Raw genomic sequence first — 17,481 nt, forward strand, 5'->3', positions numbered from 1 at the left:
CACACAATTTATGTAGAAAAAAAAATCCATATCTTCACTAAGTAGGATGTAAATGACATATTTTACCATCCAAAATTTTCTTTGTGAGCTGCTTGTAAGAAAAATGACACAAAATGATTTTAACCCCAAGTTGTTCCATAGGGAAACTCTCTCGTCACTGAGAAATATTAAACTCATGTTTCTATGTAGTATCCTGTTCATTGTCAAGATTATTGTTAGGTAATTGGCTGCAGTGAACAACTTTTTGAATTAATAACACCTGAAAATAATATTTCCTTTGCTCTGTACAAAGTCCATCTCTGGATGAAATTGTTTGTAAAACCCATATGGTTTTGTAGACAGCCCCAATCACTAACGTGCTTTCAAAAAGAAGACTTTGACCCTATGATAATTAGTGTTGATCAATATGAAACTTAGTGTATTGTCAGGCAAACAAGGACGGGAGCTTAATGATATTGGATCAGTTCCACTTTAAATTCTCTAAACTAGCAAGTAAGGAAGCACATAAAGCACTCACTCAGGAGAATTGCTTCTTAGATCTTGACCAAGGGTTCAAGCTAAGCGCCAAAAATTAAAGTGACATGGCTTAAAAATTAATTTAGGAGTTTTTGTATTTAATTATGTTATCCCCTGTTTCATATGTTGAATATAAAATAATGTGTATCTGACCTATTCCTAAATCACACCTGATCTTTGACTTAACATCAAAAAATGCTTCGGATACACATTTCTTTTGTGGTTTTAAACAGACAATACCTATTTCTTTGACATCTGTCTATGTCTGTTGATTACACAATGTCAGGAAACCAGTATGAGAAAATCAATTTACGAAATGATGTTTTACACATGGTATTCATATTGATCTCTTTCACTCCCACTATCTTAGTTTCTTAGTTTCCATTTATCTGACGGGCTGTCATCTTTATATCAAATAAAATATTTAACTACTTATGATTTGAGCTCTGAGAAGTTGGTTGAAAATAAAAATGTTCTCTAGTAAAGGTTTTTTTTTCCCTCAAGAAGAAATTACCTATTTTAATGGTCACCGGTAAGGTACTGTAAGACTTATAAATATGCGTAACTGACGAAAAAAGTCGTGATCAATCTGGTGAAGTCACAGCTTTAAAAATAAATATATTGTACCTTGAAGACATAACAACATATTTTCCTTTGTCGACAATTTCCTCCTTGGACACATTTTTCCAATCATTTTATAGTGTGAAGTTGTTGTTTTGCCAAGAATGCGCTATTGCTTCCATAATAAACTTAGGACCTTCTTAACTTGTCAATATCCGGCTCAAAACTTTGACATAAGAGGAACAAATAGGAAAACTTCAATAATAAATAAACGTTTGAGACACGCACAGCAACTTCATGCCCGATCATGTTGTTGTTTTGCTTCTGACCGAGCACGTGGTTCTAAGCATGTGACCAAAGCGAGCATTGCTGATTGGATTAGATATCTGGGGGCTTGGTCATAGAGGAATAAGTAAGCTGATTATCAAGGTATTTGTTTTCCTTGCGTACTTTTTGTAAAATTGGAAAGCGCTAAAGCGCGGTTTTCCGCCGTTAAAACCCTTGATTCAGATGCAAATGGCTTTTTAACTGGTCTATCATTCGCAGTACTCGTGACCTCAGCTAATTGTGAATTCATTATTCAAGAGATCATGTTTATTGTTGCGTGTTGATCCGAAGATATTGGCGCAAGATTTATCGTACATGATTTTTATTATGGCTTGATCAATGCCGTCATCAAGCGAAAGAGGTGAAATATCGAAAATTTTCTTGACCGTGGACAAATTATTTTTCTCCCCGATGCACGTGTTTTATGGTATACATGAACTGATTCCGTCAGAAAATGGCTGAGATTAGGAGTTTAACTTCTGCAATGAATGAAGATGATGCTCCCATGGAAGAGGTGAGCTCGATTATTTTGTTTAGCTTCCTGCTGGCCCTCTTTTTCTCTCGATAACCATCTGATCGTTTTATGAACTGCAGGTGAAGCCTCAGATCACTGTGGACAATGAAGAATTCAGGAAAGTTTTCGAAAGGCCATTCGCTGCTCCGCTTCCATCGGAGTCTGCGCCTCAATCATCACAAGTTCCCACGTCTCATTATGACTACAACTTCGACGAGAAAGATTACAAATGTAAGTCATTAAAGCTGCTTTCATTAGTTTTTTAGCGAGATAAAAGGGCATTTATTTAGTTATCAGCTGTATCGAAGTGTACATTACTAATTAAGCATATTACATTTTTAAGCGAGGGAACCACTCCAATTATCTCTTAGACTACTTTCCAGAATATTAGACCGTTCAATTGAGCATGATCTCGGATACGTTCAGAATTTCCGAAAGACATAGCCTTTTCAATGGTCGTAAATCTAGGGTGACGTCTCAAATAGTCGAACGATTACAAAATAATCCTAGATATTTTGGGAGATTGCAGTTTCTTTGTAACTGCAATTTTCCGTGAGCTGCAATAAAGACGAGCAACATTGTTACAATGTACAGGAGATGAAATTAGCAGTTGGGTGGTATATAGTAACATGGCTTTACCGTGTTCAGGTAATTAACTGAGATTGCGAACAAGATCAATGTACTCTTCTACTGCCTTGTGAAAGAGCTATATAGATTTAGCTAAAAATGTTGAAAAATAGGAGATAAAGATCATGTCTTACTCTAGAAGTAAGGTCCTTGAAAATGAAAGGGAGTGTGGAACAGAAAAATTCTCTCTAGAAAACAACTCACTTAGGAGAGTACACATTTGGTCGCTGAATAAGCTCAGATTCAAGGGATTTGTGATAGATGAGGGCTTTGAACTGACTACATATTTTATTATAGATAACCAAAATGTTCTGCCACTACATGCATCAGCCATGTTCGCTGGGAATAAAAAATGGTTTTATTATTGTATGGGTTAAAAATAATCCTTGGATTTCACTGTGCACTCTGATACTGCAGAAATGAGAAGGAAATGTAAGACTAAGTAAATGAATTATAGATGCAATGAAAAACAATTGAGTGAAAATTGCGAAGTAAGATTTCTTTGAATTCCTCATCAGACCTCCATTGTTTGACTTGTTATGTCACCTATGCCTCTTCAAGAAATGCTGTTTCAGTTTCTGAAATTCTTGAAACTCTTACTGGGGAGTTAACTCTCCAATTCACAGAAGTGATCAACATGACACTTTTCCTTACAATATCCTTACACTGTAGAGCAAACAGGTATTGGGAATACTCAAACTTATCAGTTAGAAATTGTTTTCTTGACCTAGCTGACACCAAATTCATATAACTGCTGGTAATTTGTAAGGAAATGTGTGGCTGCTAGAGAAGAGAATTAAGAAGCAGATCTTAGCAGTAAAAAGGGTTGTGCATCAACACCACCCCCTCTCCCAGCAACTCCCCCGGTATTTGAATTTTTGAAGGTTGCTTTGTTCAAATTCCCATCCTCAGGGCCAAAATTGTGTTCAAATGCCCCGCTTAAATGATGAAGTTGATGATCAATTTTTTTTAAAAGGCAAAATCAGCGACTGTGACTTTCTACACATTGACCAAGCTTTAAAACCTAGAACTTGTGGACCATTCAATCACACCTGGTGTTGTGACCCTGAAGTTGATATATGAAATATAAAGCCATCTAGGAAAAGTAGGCAGTTTAAGACTACATGTGGCAACTGATATAACACAATTTTTATGGCAAAGAAAAGAACTACAGATTTTACATGTATAATGATGCTAGAAGATAATGTTGTAGAACTGAGATTTGTCTCACATGCAAAACAGAAAACCTGCAGCATGCCACATATTTATGAGTACCCTGTTCAACAGGAGAAGGAGGGTTCAAGAATATAGTGACTAATTGGCACTCAATCAATAATCAAATGGTAACAAATAATCATATTAACACTAATAGTAATAATAATAATTATTATAATATTAATAATGCTCACATTAGTAATAGTAATGATAATTTATAGGGGTTAGCTTAAGAACTTCACTGTTCCTCTATCAGTCTATCCTCTTGACTCCAATAATGATTAAACAATGCTTCCCTCTTTCTGAATATAAATTATTTTTTCTTTTTTCATTGCAATTCCATTTTTTGTGAGACAATTGTTTCATACAGCAAGGCAGTCCATGTTAAAGAATATTCTGCCATTCCACCTTTCAACCATTCCATCACTCCATCAAATAGGGTCACCCTGTCAATCTTAAGATCTCATATTTTGGACCTTGCTCGCTTTGCAAATTCAGCAGTTCTTTTGGGCATTAGCTGCTGATGAAAATGATAAAACACTTTCTCTTCAAATAAATAAAATGTTTCTCCAAAGTCTCCATGATGTGCAGATTAAAGCTATTTAGATATTTTGCCAGGAAAAGTCTAGTTTTCAATTGTGTGCTGGAGACGCCATTTTGAAATTATTTTGAGATGTTTATCATCTTTTGTAGTGTACAGCAAGAACTGAAGAAAGTATATCTTTGGATCACTGGGCATAATTTGCTGATTCAATCAGTATCTAATGCTCTCTCTTCAAAGAAAACATTTTTCACTTAAGTTTTTATGATGCACTGATCACACCTTTTAGGATATTTCGGCAAGGTAAAGCTTTGTTTTTTCATGCACCATCCTGGAATTTTTGCGAAATGTTTATCATCTTTTGTAGTACTCCTAAACAAACAGTAATTAGAAAAGGGAAACATTGGGTCAAAATTGGGTCGAGATCAGAATTCTATTGTTACTATCACTCAATCACTTACTCACTTACTCATCATAAGAACATTTGTGGCCTTGCCTCCTATAGTAGGCAGTACAAAAATTGCTGTCCAGTTTTGTTGATGTGTCTGCTTGTTGACAGAAACTTTTTTCAACTTTTCATGAACAGCTCGTCGTGTGTCCTCCACCAGATACCATGTACCTTTACAAAGACTTCATTCACGTTCCAAAAATCTGGACAAGCTGAATAAAACAGATGGAGGATCTTCAGAGCACAAGAGGAAATCTCGAGAAGGTATTCATGTCCTTCCTAAAATCAGAGAAGATCAAGTGTCCCTTGGGGTTGAGGATGACAAAGAAAATGAAAAAGTTTTGAAACCCGTCAAAGAAGGTAAACATCATCATCGACACCATGGGCGGCACCATAAAGACAACAAAGATCACAAAGGACAAAAAGATATGAAAGATGTTGGTGAAAAACCTCATCATCATCATCATCATCATCACCATCGTCGTCATCATCACCATCCCCACCCTGTCTTGCATCATCACAGAACCATATCAGAGAGGGAGCAACTGGAATCTAGGCTGCGCTCGGGAGTGTTGACACTCAGAGAGATTGAGCCAATCCAGGAACGCTTAGCAACTGAAAAAGATGAAGCAAACTGTCTAGCCAAACGAGATTTGGAAGAAATGGCATGTAAGTAGAACTAGGTATTACAACCATGGCTTAACTGTCAGATATTGAGGGTTAAAAGATCAAGGAGAACAGGTTGTGTGTAATTTGACTGAGGGTCTGAATGCACTGGACTGACAAAATTTGTTTGGCTCTACTAAAAATTTTGACAAAATTTGTCTTTGTCAAATTTTCAATTTGTCAAGCGTGGGTGCACCGAGACACAGAAAAATATTTGTTAACAGCATGTGTCAATCACATGAGACAAGAGCCTCCATTGCAGTGTTCAAAGAATTTTCAGATCTATCAAACATAGCAGGCACCATAGATTGGACACATATAAAAATAAAGGCTCTAAAGAAAGTGCTGTCAACTACTTTAGCTAATGTAAATTGTAATAGTTATATTCTGAGATTGTTATGCAGCATACCAAGGTACGAATCTTCCATCTTCAGCGTTTGATTTCTGCGCAACTAAGAAATAATTTTAGTGGGCTTTGGATTGAAATGCCCCAACTATAAATAAAGATCAAATTTTCTTTATTGACATTTTTCTTCAAATCATGGTGTGTAAATTAACAAATCTGTCAGATTTCACACCTGACAAAAATTTGTACTGCTCTGAGGCAGGATGACAGCGTCTTTGAAGTTTGGTGAGCCTTGACAAAATTTGGTAGATCTAAACATCACTGGGCACACTTGTCTCAAGGAATTGGTAACAGATTTTTTGCAAAGTAAACAAAAATTTGCCTAGTGTGTCAGGGCCCTCAGCATCAAATTTCTCCTCATGATTTCACCCATGGATTACCCATTAATTAACCTCTTGTCACTAAGGAGTGACCAGCATCTAGTTTCTCCTTACAATATCACCCCAAATCACACACTGAGATCACAAGAATTAAGGAAATGATCACTAATTATTTATTATTATTAATTATCATTATTATTATTATTAATTATTATTATTATTATTACTAATTAATTATTCGAGAAGCTCTTGATTGTAAAACAAATTCTCCTTGTCAGTTCTCAGGAAATGAACAGAGAACAGTATAGAGAATATGCATACTGATGTTGGCTTGTAAATGGTTAACAAATTATTTCTTTTGTGTATTTGTGCAGGGCATCGTTTTGAGGACCTAAGAGGTCTCAGAAGGAGACGCCCTCATCTTCCACGGCATAAATCTGGCATGTCAACGCATTTTAGCAGCACAGACATAAGTAAAAGTTTGCAGAAATTTCCTGTAAAGTACGACCACAGCCCTCATGAGGTAAACGGCTGTGAAAACTCTATTCAATTTGGTACTTTGATTTTAATGCCTATGAGGCTCAGGGGAAAAAAACCCAGAAATTCAACACAGGTTGCTCGTCAAAGCCTCATCCAAGTCTGTTATTTAACCCTTTCTCTTCCTAAGTCTTAGTAATAATTCTCACTGTTTGCCATACAATTCTTATAAAGTTAGTTTGAAGAATTTGGTTTTGGATCAACTAATGATTCCTGACTTTATATTTGCTTTTACTTTCATCAATTGTCTGCTTGATATTGTCTTGATATTGTATAAATGTTTTACAAATGGTACAATAATTAAATATTGAGGTGACGTAATATATCAAACACGAGGAAGAGTGTTTCATCCGATATCCAAACACCGAGAAGTGGTTGAGAAAACGAGGCGCAGCTGAGTTTTTTTTAACCAACTGCAAGGTGTTTGGATATCGGATGAAACACCCTTTCGAATGTTTGATATAGCTTATGATAATTAAGATCACATATCCAAACCTCCTTCACGGTTGTAATTTCCTTTGTTTTCTCAGCATGAATTATTAATGAGTTTGAGAACGATGTTTCAAAATTACTAGGCATTTGTTGAGTTGGAGCAACTGACAAAGCATGGAGAGGAGATGGAATGGAAAGAGACAGCTCGATGGATCAAATTTGAAGAGAATGTTGAAGATTCAAACCGTTGGGGAAAGCCTCATGTGGCTTCACTCACCTTCCACAGTTTACTTGAACTGCGTAAAGGTTTAGAGAAAGGTATGAGAACTGGTGACTATTTCTCAAGGTTATTTATGCTTTATGAAGTTAACAGTTCAAGGAGGGAAAATCAGCTTTACCCTTCGAGAGATAAGAGAAGCCACCTTCTAATTTTTTCTTGCATGAATCAAACATTAAGGTCACAAGTTGAACCCTTTAATTCTCAGACCAAATTTGTAATTCTCCTTACTGTCAACCATACAATTGTTGTAAGATTAGTTCAGAGAATTTAGTATTGGATCAACTAATTATCGCCAAATTGATAGTTTTCTTTATTCTCGTCACTTGTCTGGTTGATATTGTAAGGAGATATTCTGTCTTGGTCACTTGTGGGAGTCAAAGGGTTTTAAAGGAAACCATCACCAACTTGAGCAGCTCTTGATTATTAAACATTCAAATTCTCCTTGTCAGCACCCTATGAAATGTATAGAGATCGGCAGGGAGAATTTGTGTCAAGGGTTGATAATTTCCCTCTTCATTGATTTCACAGGGACTGTACTTCTGGACTTGGAGAAATTTGACTTGCCAAGTATTGCTGAGGCAGTGGTAGAAAACATGATGATTACAGACCAGATCAGTCAGACAGACAGTAATAAAGTTCTGGCAGCGCTGCTTTTACGGCATAGACATCAGTATCAGATGTCTCCTCCTATTGCTCGACGGCCCTCTTCATATAATCTTTTGGCTTTGGCTAGGAAGGACTCTAAGCCCTCAATGCCAGTAGAAGATTCTGAAAATAAATTACCAGAGCCTGAGGAAGGCGAAACGTTGGATGAAGGAGCTATCCGGCTAAAGATTGATGAAAGTGATAGCGATTTTCCTGTGCAAGAAATCAGTGAGGTAAGTCACACGAGCTTCTCCATGCCAGAAGGGTTTATTCTAGAAATTGGCTAAAGAAATTGCAGTGGGCCCCGTTCTCTCAAGAAGTGGGATACCTCAAAAGGTGATCGCTTCTGGTAGTTAAAGGAACAATGTTGTATTTCTCTTTAGAGTTAATGAACTGATATTTTTTCTTTAGTTACCACTGACTGCTGATGAAAAACAAGACCAGAAGGCAGAGGTTTCCTTCGCACCAGAACCTACTGTGGTTGAAGAAGGTTCTGGAAAACAAGAATCAGATGTCAAGTCAAGAATTCCTGAAGGAGCAGAGGCCACAACTGTCCTTGTAGGAACACTTGATGAACTCCAGTATCCAGTGCTGGCGTTTGTCCGTCTTGCCAAGGGGTGCCCCTTGAACATCACAGAAGTGTCTATTCCAGTCAGGTTCATGTTTGTGTTGTTGGGTCCAAGCTCGGAGGAGGAGTCGTATTACGAAATTGGTCGATCTGTGGCCACCCTAATGTCCGATCAGGTCTGTTATAGTCAGATTTATATGACGAGCTTTATTTTACACGTGTTTTGGTGGGTTGTTATCCATAATCTATCAACAGATAGACACAGTCATATGAAACAAATAACTTTCATGTTGCCGTGGGTTAGTGCAGTAACAGATCGCAGAAAACGTCAATGAACTCGCACGCTGATTATAAAAGGAACAACATTTGGAGGGTGAGAAGACATTCACTGTTAGAAGTAATTGTTTAGTGTGGTTTTCATGTTTCAGGCATTTCATGACATTGCATATCGCGCAGATTCTCGTGAAGACCTGCTGTCAGCCATAAATGGCTTCTTGGATGACACGGTTGTTTTGCCGCCTGGAGAATGGGACCGTAATGTGTTGTTACCAATCCTTATTTCTCAAAGTAGAGCTATGGCACGAAGAAGGAAGATGGCTAAGGCAGGTAAGAACAAAGATGGTGAATGTTTCTGCATGAATTGGCTTAGTTTGACTGAAAGACTTGACGACAGGCAAAAATTGTGTGAAAAGACAACGTTTAGGCCAGTAAAGTAATACCTATAGAGAGGTGTCTACTAATTGCAGTAGTGTGGCTGGGATTATGAAGTTCGTAACGATGAGGCAGTGTCTAAGTTGGGATTATACAGCGAATTTCGATTAAGTGTTGTGTAACCAAAATCATTGTAACCACAAGAGGCAATCAGAACAGAGGAAAATATGAGAACCAATGAGAACTCCACGTTAAAACTAGCAAACAACTTAAAGCGCGGGAAAATCTAAGTGACCAAGTCGCGATTGGTTTGAGTTTTGAATCTGATTGGTCGAGCAACCTAAAACGCGGGAAAACGCGAAGGATTTACTTGTGATTGGTTTTATTTTGAATTTCATTGTTTGAGAAGGTGGCGCGAGTTTTGTGGACCAATCACATAGTGAAGCAAAGCAACCTAAAGCGCGGAAAAACGCGAGTATTCAACACGTGATAGGTTTTATTTTGAATCTCATTGGTTGAGAAGGTGGCGTGAGTTTTGTGGACCAATCACTTCGCAAAGTAAAGCAAACCCAAAGCAATCACGTTTTACTCTCGACACTGAATTGAAAATTTCTCTATATTGTCATTTACAGCTCTGGCTGCAGCTGCTGAGGAACTAGAAACAGACCCATTGGATAGAACAGGTTCATTCTGTGGTGGCCTCGTGGAAGACATCAAACGACGAGCTAAATTTTACCTCAGTGACTTCAAAGATGGATTTAACTTACAGTGTCTACTAACGTCGATCTTTCTTTATTTTTCTGTCTTTGCGCCCAATGTTGCATTCGGTAGTCTTCTGAACAAGAAGACTGATGGATGGCTGGGCGTGTCAGAAGTAATTCTGGCCACTTGCATGTGTGGAATTTTGTTTGGTCTTCTCGCGGGACAGCCACTGATTATTATAGGTGCTACAGGGCCTGTGTTGGTTTTTGAGCAGACTATCTATGTGGTAACATATGTTTACTTTCTTTTTTTTTCTATCTTCAATCTGTGTAACAAAAATTAAAAAAAAAACGGTTTAGGAAGATAATTCGAACCCTAATTCCCTTCGATTCAGGTACAGCCGCCTATGGAAAAAGGCAAAGGCATGCAGAAAACCTCTGCATCATATGATTGGGTGCACAATTGAATGGTGAATTTAGTAACGAGTCTATTATTTTTATTTTACACTTTTTTACAGTTCTGTGAGGAGTACGGGGTGGAATTTCTTCCATGGCGCTGTTGGATTGGTTTCTGGGTCATGATGATTCTATTTGGGGTGGTTGCTTTGGAAGGCTGTTTTCTTGTACGATATTTCACCAGGTTTACAGAAGAAATATTTGCCTGTTTGATCTCTGCTATCTTCATCTATGAGGCTATACACTTTTTAGAAGTGGTAAGATATTTACATGAATCTAGTCTCATTCATTGGTTTACTGGTAAAAAGCATACGTGTGTAATGAGCTAAATTATTCGTTGTAGGTGTTCGCGAAAAATCCTTTGCAGAAGACGTACGAACAATCAACCGAGTCTCCTGAATATGAAGTGAATGGACAACCAAATACTGCTCTTCTTTCCACCATCATGGTTTTGGGAACTTTCTTTGTTGCTTTTTACCTGCGGAAGTTCAGAACAAGCTATTTTTTCGGGAAGAAGGTTTGTAGTGATCATGAATAGCGTTTGCTGAATATTTTCTCTCAAAATTGAAATGGTGTTAAACACTAAATGTTATGCAGCCTTTTGGTAACATTTCAGTATTTAAGCTTAATCCTTAAACTCAGATATCCATAATTTAGTCAGAGGTTGTTGGCTGAAATGTAGCTGAAGAATCTCAAAATACGAACTTGAAAATTTAGTTGGAGTTCATTCTTAAACTCCTGTGAATATATAAGTCATTCTCCCCTCCAGGCGTTATGTATTTCCAAGTAAATAGGGTAAGAAAAATTTGTGTTACATCAAGATATCCCCGTGAATGGGTTTCAATAACTTTATCATAAGTGTCTGCCCATGATGTAATAGGCGGCTGTACCCGGTAAAGGGGCCGTAAAGCGAAAACCCAAACACGAGAGCCTGCGGGCAGCCAAACAGATTGCGGCAAGAGGTCTTACAGGCAGCGGTAGACCGCCAGTGATCAGCTTTTATTGGAGCCACTGGTATCCTGGTACCCTGTTTGCGAGGCAGAGCAATTTTCAACTGAGTGTCCACAGTAGTCGTGGAATGTGTTGGTTTTGTTTCACTTTGATGTGTGATTGGCTTATAAAACTCGCGCCACTTAAATCTCAACCAATCATTGGTCCCTTTAGTTCTATTCCTTTGTTCTGATTGGCTGTTGCGTCAGGAGTCTATTTTGGATTTGGTGTCAGACACGCAATCGAAAAGTGTTTAATTTATGGAAACTGCGGCGAAGTTACCACTGGAATGTAAAAATAGTTAAGCAAAGGTTGTTGCCATTCTTGCAGCTCACGAAGACTCAACTTTTTTTTCTCAGGCCAGACGTCTTGTTAGCGACTTTGGTATAGTCATAGCCATGGCTTCCATGTTACTCTTGGATGTCTTTCTTCACGATAAAGTCGCTACGCAGAAGATTACCATCGGAGATCCGACGAAAAGAGGTTTTTTACCAACAAGATACAAAGAGAGAGGTTGGTTTATTAATCCTGGAGGAATCGAAAGACCCATGGCACCTGGCTGGATTTTTGCAGCCATTATTCCAGCTTTATTTGTAGGAATCTTGCTATTTATGGAAACTGAACTGACGGGAGTACTCTTAAACAAGAAAGAAAACAAACTTTTAAAAGGCGCCGGCTTTAATTTGGACCTAATTGTTATGGGACTTCTGTCGTTTATTTGCTCCATGATGGGACTGCCATGGATGTGCGCGGCTACTGTACGCTCGGTGTCACACTTAAATGCGCTGTCTATCTGGAGTACGTCTCACGCTCCTGGTGTTAAGCCACATCTGGTCGAGGTCAAAGAACAGAGGGTCACAAATATTGCCATACACGTACTAACTGGTCAGTTCTTAGTGATTTGTGAACTAATTTTAATAGTGTCGAAGCAATGTGGGGTCACATTGGTTTTTCTCTACTTCGCTCTGTGATCTGTTTAGAAAATTCGCGCCGCATTTTAACCAATCAGATGTAGTGCCAGCGACTTGAGTAAAGTGGGTAAGTTTCTATGGAAACTGTGGTGCTGCATCTGTGGCGGGGGGGGAGGGGGGGGGGAAGAGGGCTGGTGTGTTGCAAAATAATTTGGTTTTATCAACTGAGTCGGTAATGTTGGCTCCCGTAAATAGTTTCTGAGGCTCACGTTTCGATTGTTACCCTTTTTCAGAGCTAGATCTTGGTTAGCCCTTCGCTTGGTCGAAACGTCAATTATACGCTCGAAACGTCAAACTGCTTGCCTACATTACCAACTCAGTTGATATAACCAATTTGTCTTGTTGTGATAATTTAGTTATTTACGTTTTCCTGCGCGTTAAGAACTTGGCTTATTTTTCTCTAAGTTCTCATTGGCTCCTTGTGATGTTTCTTTGTTCCGATTGCCTCTTGAGACAACGGCAGAAAGGGGTCAGTCTCTAAAGAAACTCGTCGGTGGGAGATTAAACAGTATGATTTAGTATTATCAACTAAGTCGATAACGTAAAGAGTTCCAAAGCGTACGTTTCGAGTGTTAGCCCTTCGTCAGAGCGAATTAAGAGATTCAAATTGTTGAGACCCACTCTGGTTTTAGTTTTACGACGCGTAACGGACGCATTGCTTTATTACAGGGGTGTCCATTCTCCTCGCTCCAGCTCTTCATCGTATTCCCGTCTCAGTCATGTTTGGTGTACTGCTCTATCTTGGTGTTTGTTCATTGTCTGGTATTCAACTCGTCGATAGGATTATAATGATGTTTATGCCCCCCAAGTATCATCCGGATGTACAATATGTTAGAAAGGTGAGCTGTCACGAACGCAGCGGTCAAGCGTGGGGCATGCGCGAGGGATAAATCTTGGTCGGCCGTGCGCCAATTTCCCGCGAAAAGTTTGACCGCTGTGTTGCTGCTACGTGACATTTGTTTTTATTTAATGATTTGGATGTCAGCGGGTTTTCGACAATGACGTTGTTTTACTAATGATAGCATTTGCTATATTTTTTAGGTAAAAACTCGAAAGATCCACGCGTACACAATCATCCAGGTCGTCTGCCTGATCTTTCTTATTGCGGTCAAGTTAATCATAATCGCTCCGTCGTTTCCATTCTTCATCATCTGCCTGATTCCTCTCCGTAAGGTTTTGACAAAGTTTTTTGAACAGAATGAACTCGAAGAGGTATGTCAATATTTTATTCCTTTCTCTCAAGATGTGATTGTTAATTTTTCCCTCTAACTGTCGCGCATTTCCTTTTAAACTAATTTCGAGAATTTTGTGTTAGATCTACCTAATACGTTTGAGCAGTCTTGCAACCTGTTTGCTGGAGAATGTGTGCATATTATGGGGTGAGGCAGAAAAGTTTTGTTGTCACTTAGGGCGAGACAAACTGATCGATCAAAATGAGCATTCATATGTACAGGTCATCGCTGCGGGATGCTACGTAATTTATGGAATTTATCAGTTAGGATACATAAAGTTGTACTTCACTTAGCCATTGGACGTGTTTCATGAATTTCTTCACGTGATTTGTACACTTTTCGCAGCGGCTTTCACACAACTTTATGCTCACCGTGTGACAACCCTGAGACGTTTGTCACGCAATGACTCGATGACTCATTGTGTTAAGTAACCTAGGTTGCTTTAGTCTCAAAGGGGACATGGCCCACAACTGTCGGTGCTTATTATCGAATTCTGTAGCCTGACGCGATTAGGTGTGTCTACTCTCCCTGAAGTTGAGGCCGGCCCCCTCCCCCTTCCCACCCCCCTCGCAGCTGGGTGGTACCAATTTATTTTCCTTACCGGAGAGGGGCACTGTGAGAGTAGTCTCACTTCCCCTGAAATACGACTTAATTGCCTGATCCAAGGCCCTAACCCAGTCTTCTCAATCCGAAGGCACGCTAACCTCCAGGCCACCACGTCTCCCGAAGCTTACTTGAAATTCTAAAATAATTTTATCGACAGCTTGACAATGAAGAGCTACCTGACGATGACAGCGACATGGATGAGTACGACAGCGTGTACATGCCGGTGTAAAGAATACGGACATACCGAGTGAAGAAATGACCCTTACTGACACACCATTGTGGTCATGACATGATTTTGATGATCATCGTTATTGAGTCAAACCGTGAAAGGGCTGCTGTTACAATTAACTCATTTCCTAATAGTTCTTGTATCAATTTTGTTGAGATGCAGAGCGGAAGGAGTTGCTAAACGCAAAGCATCGCAAAATTTATATGTGCCTCAACATTCTCGCGGCAGCTAATGTTGCACACCTTGGAAACTTTCGTCTCAAATGGGAAAAAGGGCGAAAGGCAAAAGCAGACCTCATTTCGCACGTCCTTAAAAAAATATTCTTTGTGAGGGTCAATCTAAAAAATAAGCATTCCAGAAAATCTTGTAGGAAGACCCTCTTTATGGGGTACCTTAGACTGAAATATCTAAGGGGACCTTAGTTGGGTCCTAACGCGATTAAACTTGTAGAGGTGTCTCGCTCTTTCGTAGCTAACTTTGTAGAATTGTTAAGCTAGAGATACCGCACTTTACGAGTGAGTGTCGTAAAAACCAAAACCAGAGTAATCACGACGGCCAATCAGAAGAAAGGAATATAACTGTAAGAGCCAATAAGAACTCAAACTGAAAACAACCAAACTGCCGTAAAGCGCGGGAAAACGTGGGAAAACGCGGTTGACCATGTCATGATTGGTTAAAATTTTGCTTCTGATTGGTTGAGAGAGAAGCACGATATTTTGGACCAATCACAACAAAGTAAAGCAAAGACAACAATCCCGAATTGCCATCGACACTCAATTGGAAACTGGTCTAAACTGTCTTGAATTATTGCATTTTTACACTTACCTTTGTTTATTTTTGTAATACAAAAAGTTCCTTTTTTTCTAGCAGACTATATTATTTAGTAAAATCGAACCGATAAAGTTGTACATAAGTAGAACATAAACTGCGGAGGAATGGGTGAAATATAGCGCCTCGAGATTTTCAAATATTATGCTTCAAAACATCAGTTGCGAAATCCTGCTTGACTTATTGGTTTTGTTTGTGAAACGAAACAAAGATAACATGAATTATTTTGCATAAAATTATATAAAAAAGAGTGTATATTTGAGCAAATTTAGTTTACAGAGATGTGCTAGTCTTGTATAGATATTAAATTTTCGAAATAAGCCTGAAGTTTGCGATTTTAGTGGAAATTTTGCAGGGAGCAAGAAACGGGTCTCAGTCATTAGTGAGCAGTTGGGCAGAACTCGCGGAGAGTCCTTTGAGACGTTGCATCACATTTTAACTTTCATGTGAGAGAAGGGAGCTGTTTATGGGAATTATGTAGCAACCAACAGGAAGCGACGACCATTTTGAAGGAATTAAAGAAATAAAGCTATTAAAATAAAAAACATTTTGCAAGATGTGGAGGGGTTTCTCGTGTGCATAAAGTTTCAAATTAGCATGAGCCTGACATTCGTATTACGTCACTTTCATGAGTGATAATATCGCGATCATGAGCAACTTACGTCACCACATTCGCATGAGTTACTCTTTGAACTGCAATTAGTATTTTTGTTGTCCCTTAATGATAGTATATGATAACGTATTGTAAATAGTGCCTAAAAATATCTAGGTCATTTGTGTAAATTTAGATAACAATTAAATTTAATAAGGAAAATCTTGCAAAGGTTGCTATTACATTTCTGTCTTAAAAGCGACTATTGTGGCGTTTTTCGATTGTGTTCTTAAACCAAAACCAAAGTACAGCCAATCATTACAAATTTCTACGTCATCATTAGTCCATGAGAACTATAGATAAAAGAGGGGAAACTGCCAAAAGCGCGGGAAAACGCGGACGACCAAGTCATGATTGGTTTTCGCCTGGCGTCTGATTGGCATAGAGCAAGGCGCGAATGTTCTGGACCAATCACATGCCAAAGTAACGCAAAAACAAAGCAAACCCGGAGTACTTCAAATTGAAGTATGTATCGTAAATTTTAAAGACCACGCGTCCTTTACGCAGTAAAATTGATTCCATCAAACGTTAACGATATTATTTTCATGTGAACATGGAGAGTTTGAGTATGAAGAGTATACGGAGCTAGTTTATGGTAAATAGTTAGGTAAGTAAGTCTTCATACTTGATTCAAGTTTGATAGATCTGAATGGCTGGAAATGACCAAGTCGTGTGCACGCTTTGGTCCATTTCTAGCTGCTTTTGTGCATTTAGTGACGTTACTATTCAGTTTTGAACATTTGAGTCCTAGTTCGGACGCAGCTGTCTGATTTTAGGACGCTGTTGTCCCATTTTGCTCGATATTGTTTATTTTTGTGCAAACTTCCCCGTGTCAGACGCTCTGATCATTTTTCGGACGCTATCGTCCAAAATAGGGCGCTTTTGTCAAAGTTAAGGCTTTTGTCTGATTTCGGACACTTTTGGCCGTTTTCCAGTATCAGACAATTCCGTCTGGTTTCAATTGCTTATAATTTGCATTTTCTCTTCGTAACTTTTCAAAACCCCTGTGAAATCAAACAAAGACAAACTTTGTGCCTTACTTTGTAAAAAAGAACTTACTTGCAACGAAGAACTTTTGTCAATTTGTATGTTTATCCTGTCGCTATAGGGTGGCAAAGGGAAGACTGAGTGATAATAGGCGACGCGTGTTTAAGCCCATAATTTTAATACGTGACGTGTGAATTTTTCAGAAAAGCAAGGTGAGGTGAGTGTTTTCCATTTAAAAGCGTGACTTGTGAAACAATTTACAGGTGACTTGTGAATTTTTATTCGAAAATTCGTGCGTGAGACGGGATCAGGAACCCTCCTTTGCCTCGCTTTTGTTAGGTGACAAAGAACGAAAGCATGTGATTAGTTGATCAGATGTACGTGAACCTTGAACTCTTGTTGATTTGTTTTCAGCAACCCATTATGGGCTAATTGAGAGAATTCTGGTGGATAAGTACTTAAATGTACTTAATGTAAGTCAGTGGTCTGAGCGAAGCAATCATTGTTTTCAAGTCTGACTGTTGCGTGACGGCACGTAGAACATCTTGACTACGGATCGTTGATTACGTAATTTG

At 38.7% G+C, this 17,481-nt stretch overlaps 1 protein-coding gene across 1 annotated transcript; it reads left to right on the forward strand.

Annotated features, from left to right (window-relative positions):
• The first annotated feature begins 1,457 nt into the window (after positions 1-1,457).
• On the forward strand, positions 1,458-16,090 carry LOC113664335 (band 3 anion transport protein). The gene is made up of 15 exons (XM_027179931.2): positions 1,458-1,918; positions 1,999-2,149; positions 4,888-5,418; positions 6,516-6,664; positions 7,254-7,428; positions 7,919-8,268; positions 8,447-8,779; positions 9,032-9,209; positions 9,887-10,242; positions 10,474-10,668; positions 10,755-10,928; positions 11,761-12,286; positions 13,042-13,211; positions 13,414-13,584; positions 14,368-16,090. Exons 1-15 carry the CDS (start codon positions 1,859-1,861, stop codon positions 14,437-14,439), a joined length of 3,591 nt encoding a protein of 1,196 aa, XP_027035732.2. The 5' UTR covers positions 1,458-1,858; the 3' UTR covers positions 14,440-16,090.
• The last annotated feature ends 1,391 nt before the right edge of the window (positions 16,091-17,481 follow it).

The sequence above is a fragment of the Pocillopora damicornis genome, chromosome 14 (genome assembly GCF_964200805.1).
Source record: "Pocillopora damicornis chromosome 14, jaPocDami1.2, whole genome shotgun sequence".
In the NCBI taxonomy this organism is placed as follows: domain Eukaryota; kingdom Metazoa; phylum Cnidaria; class Anthozoa; order Scleractinia; family Pocilloporidae; genus Pocillopora; species Pocillopora damicornis.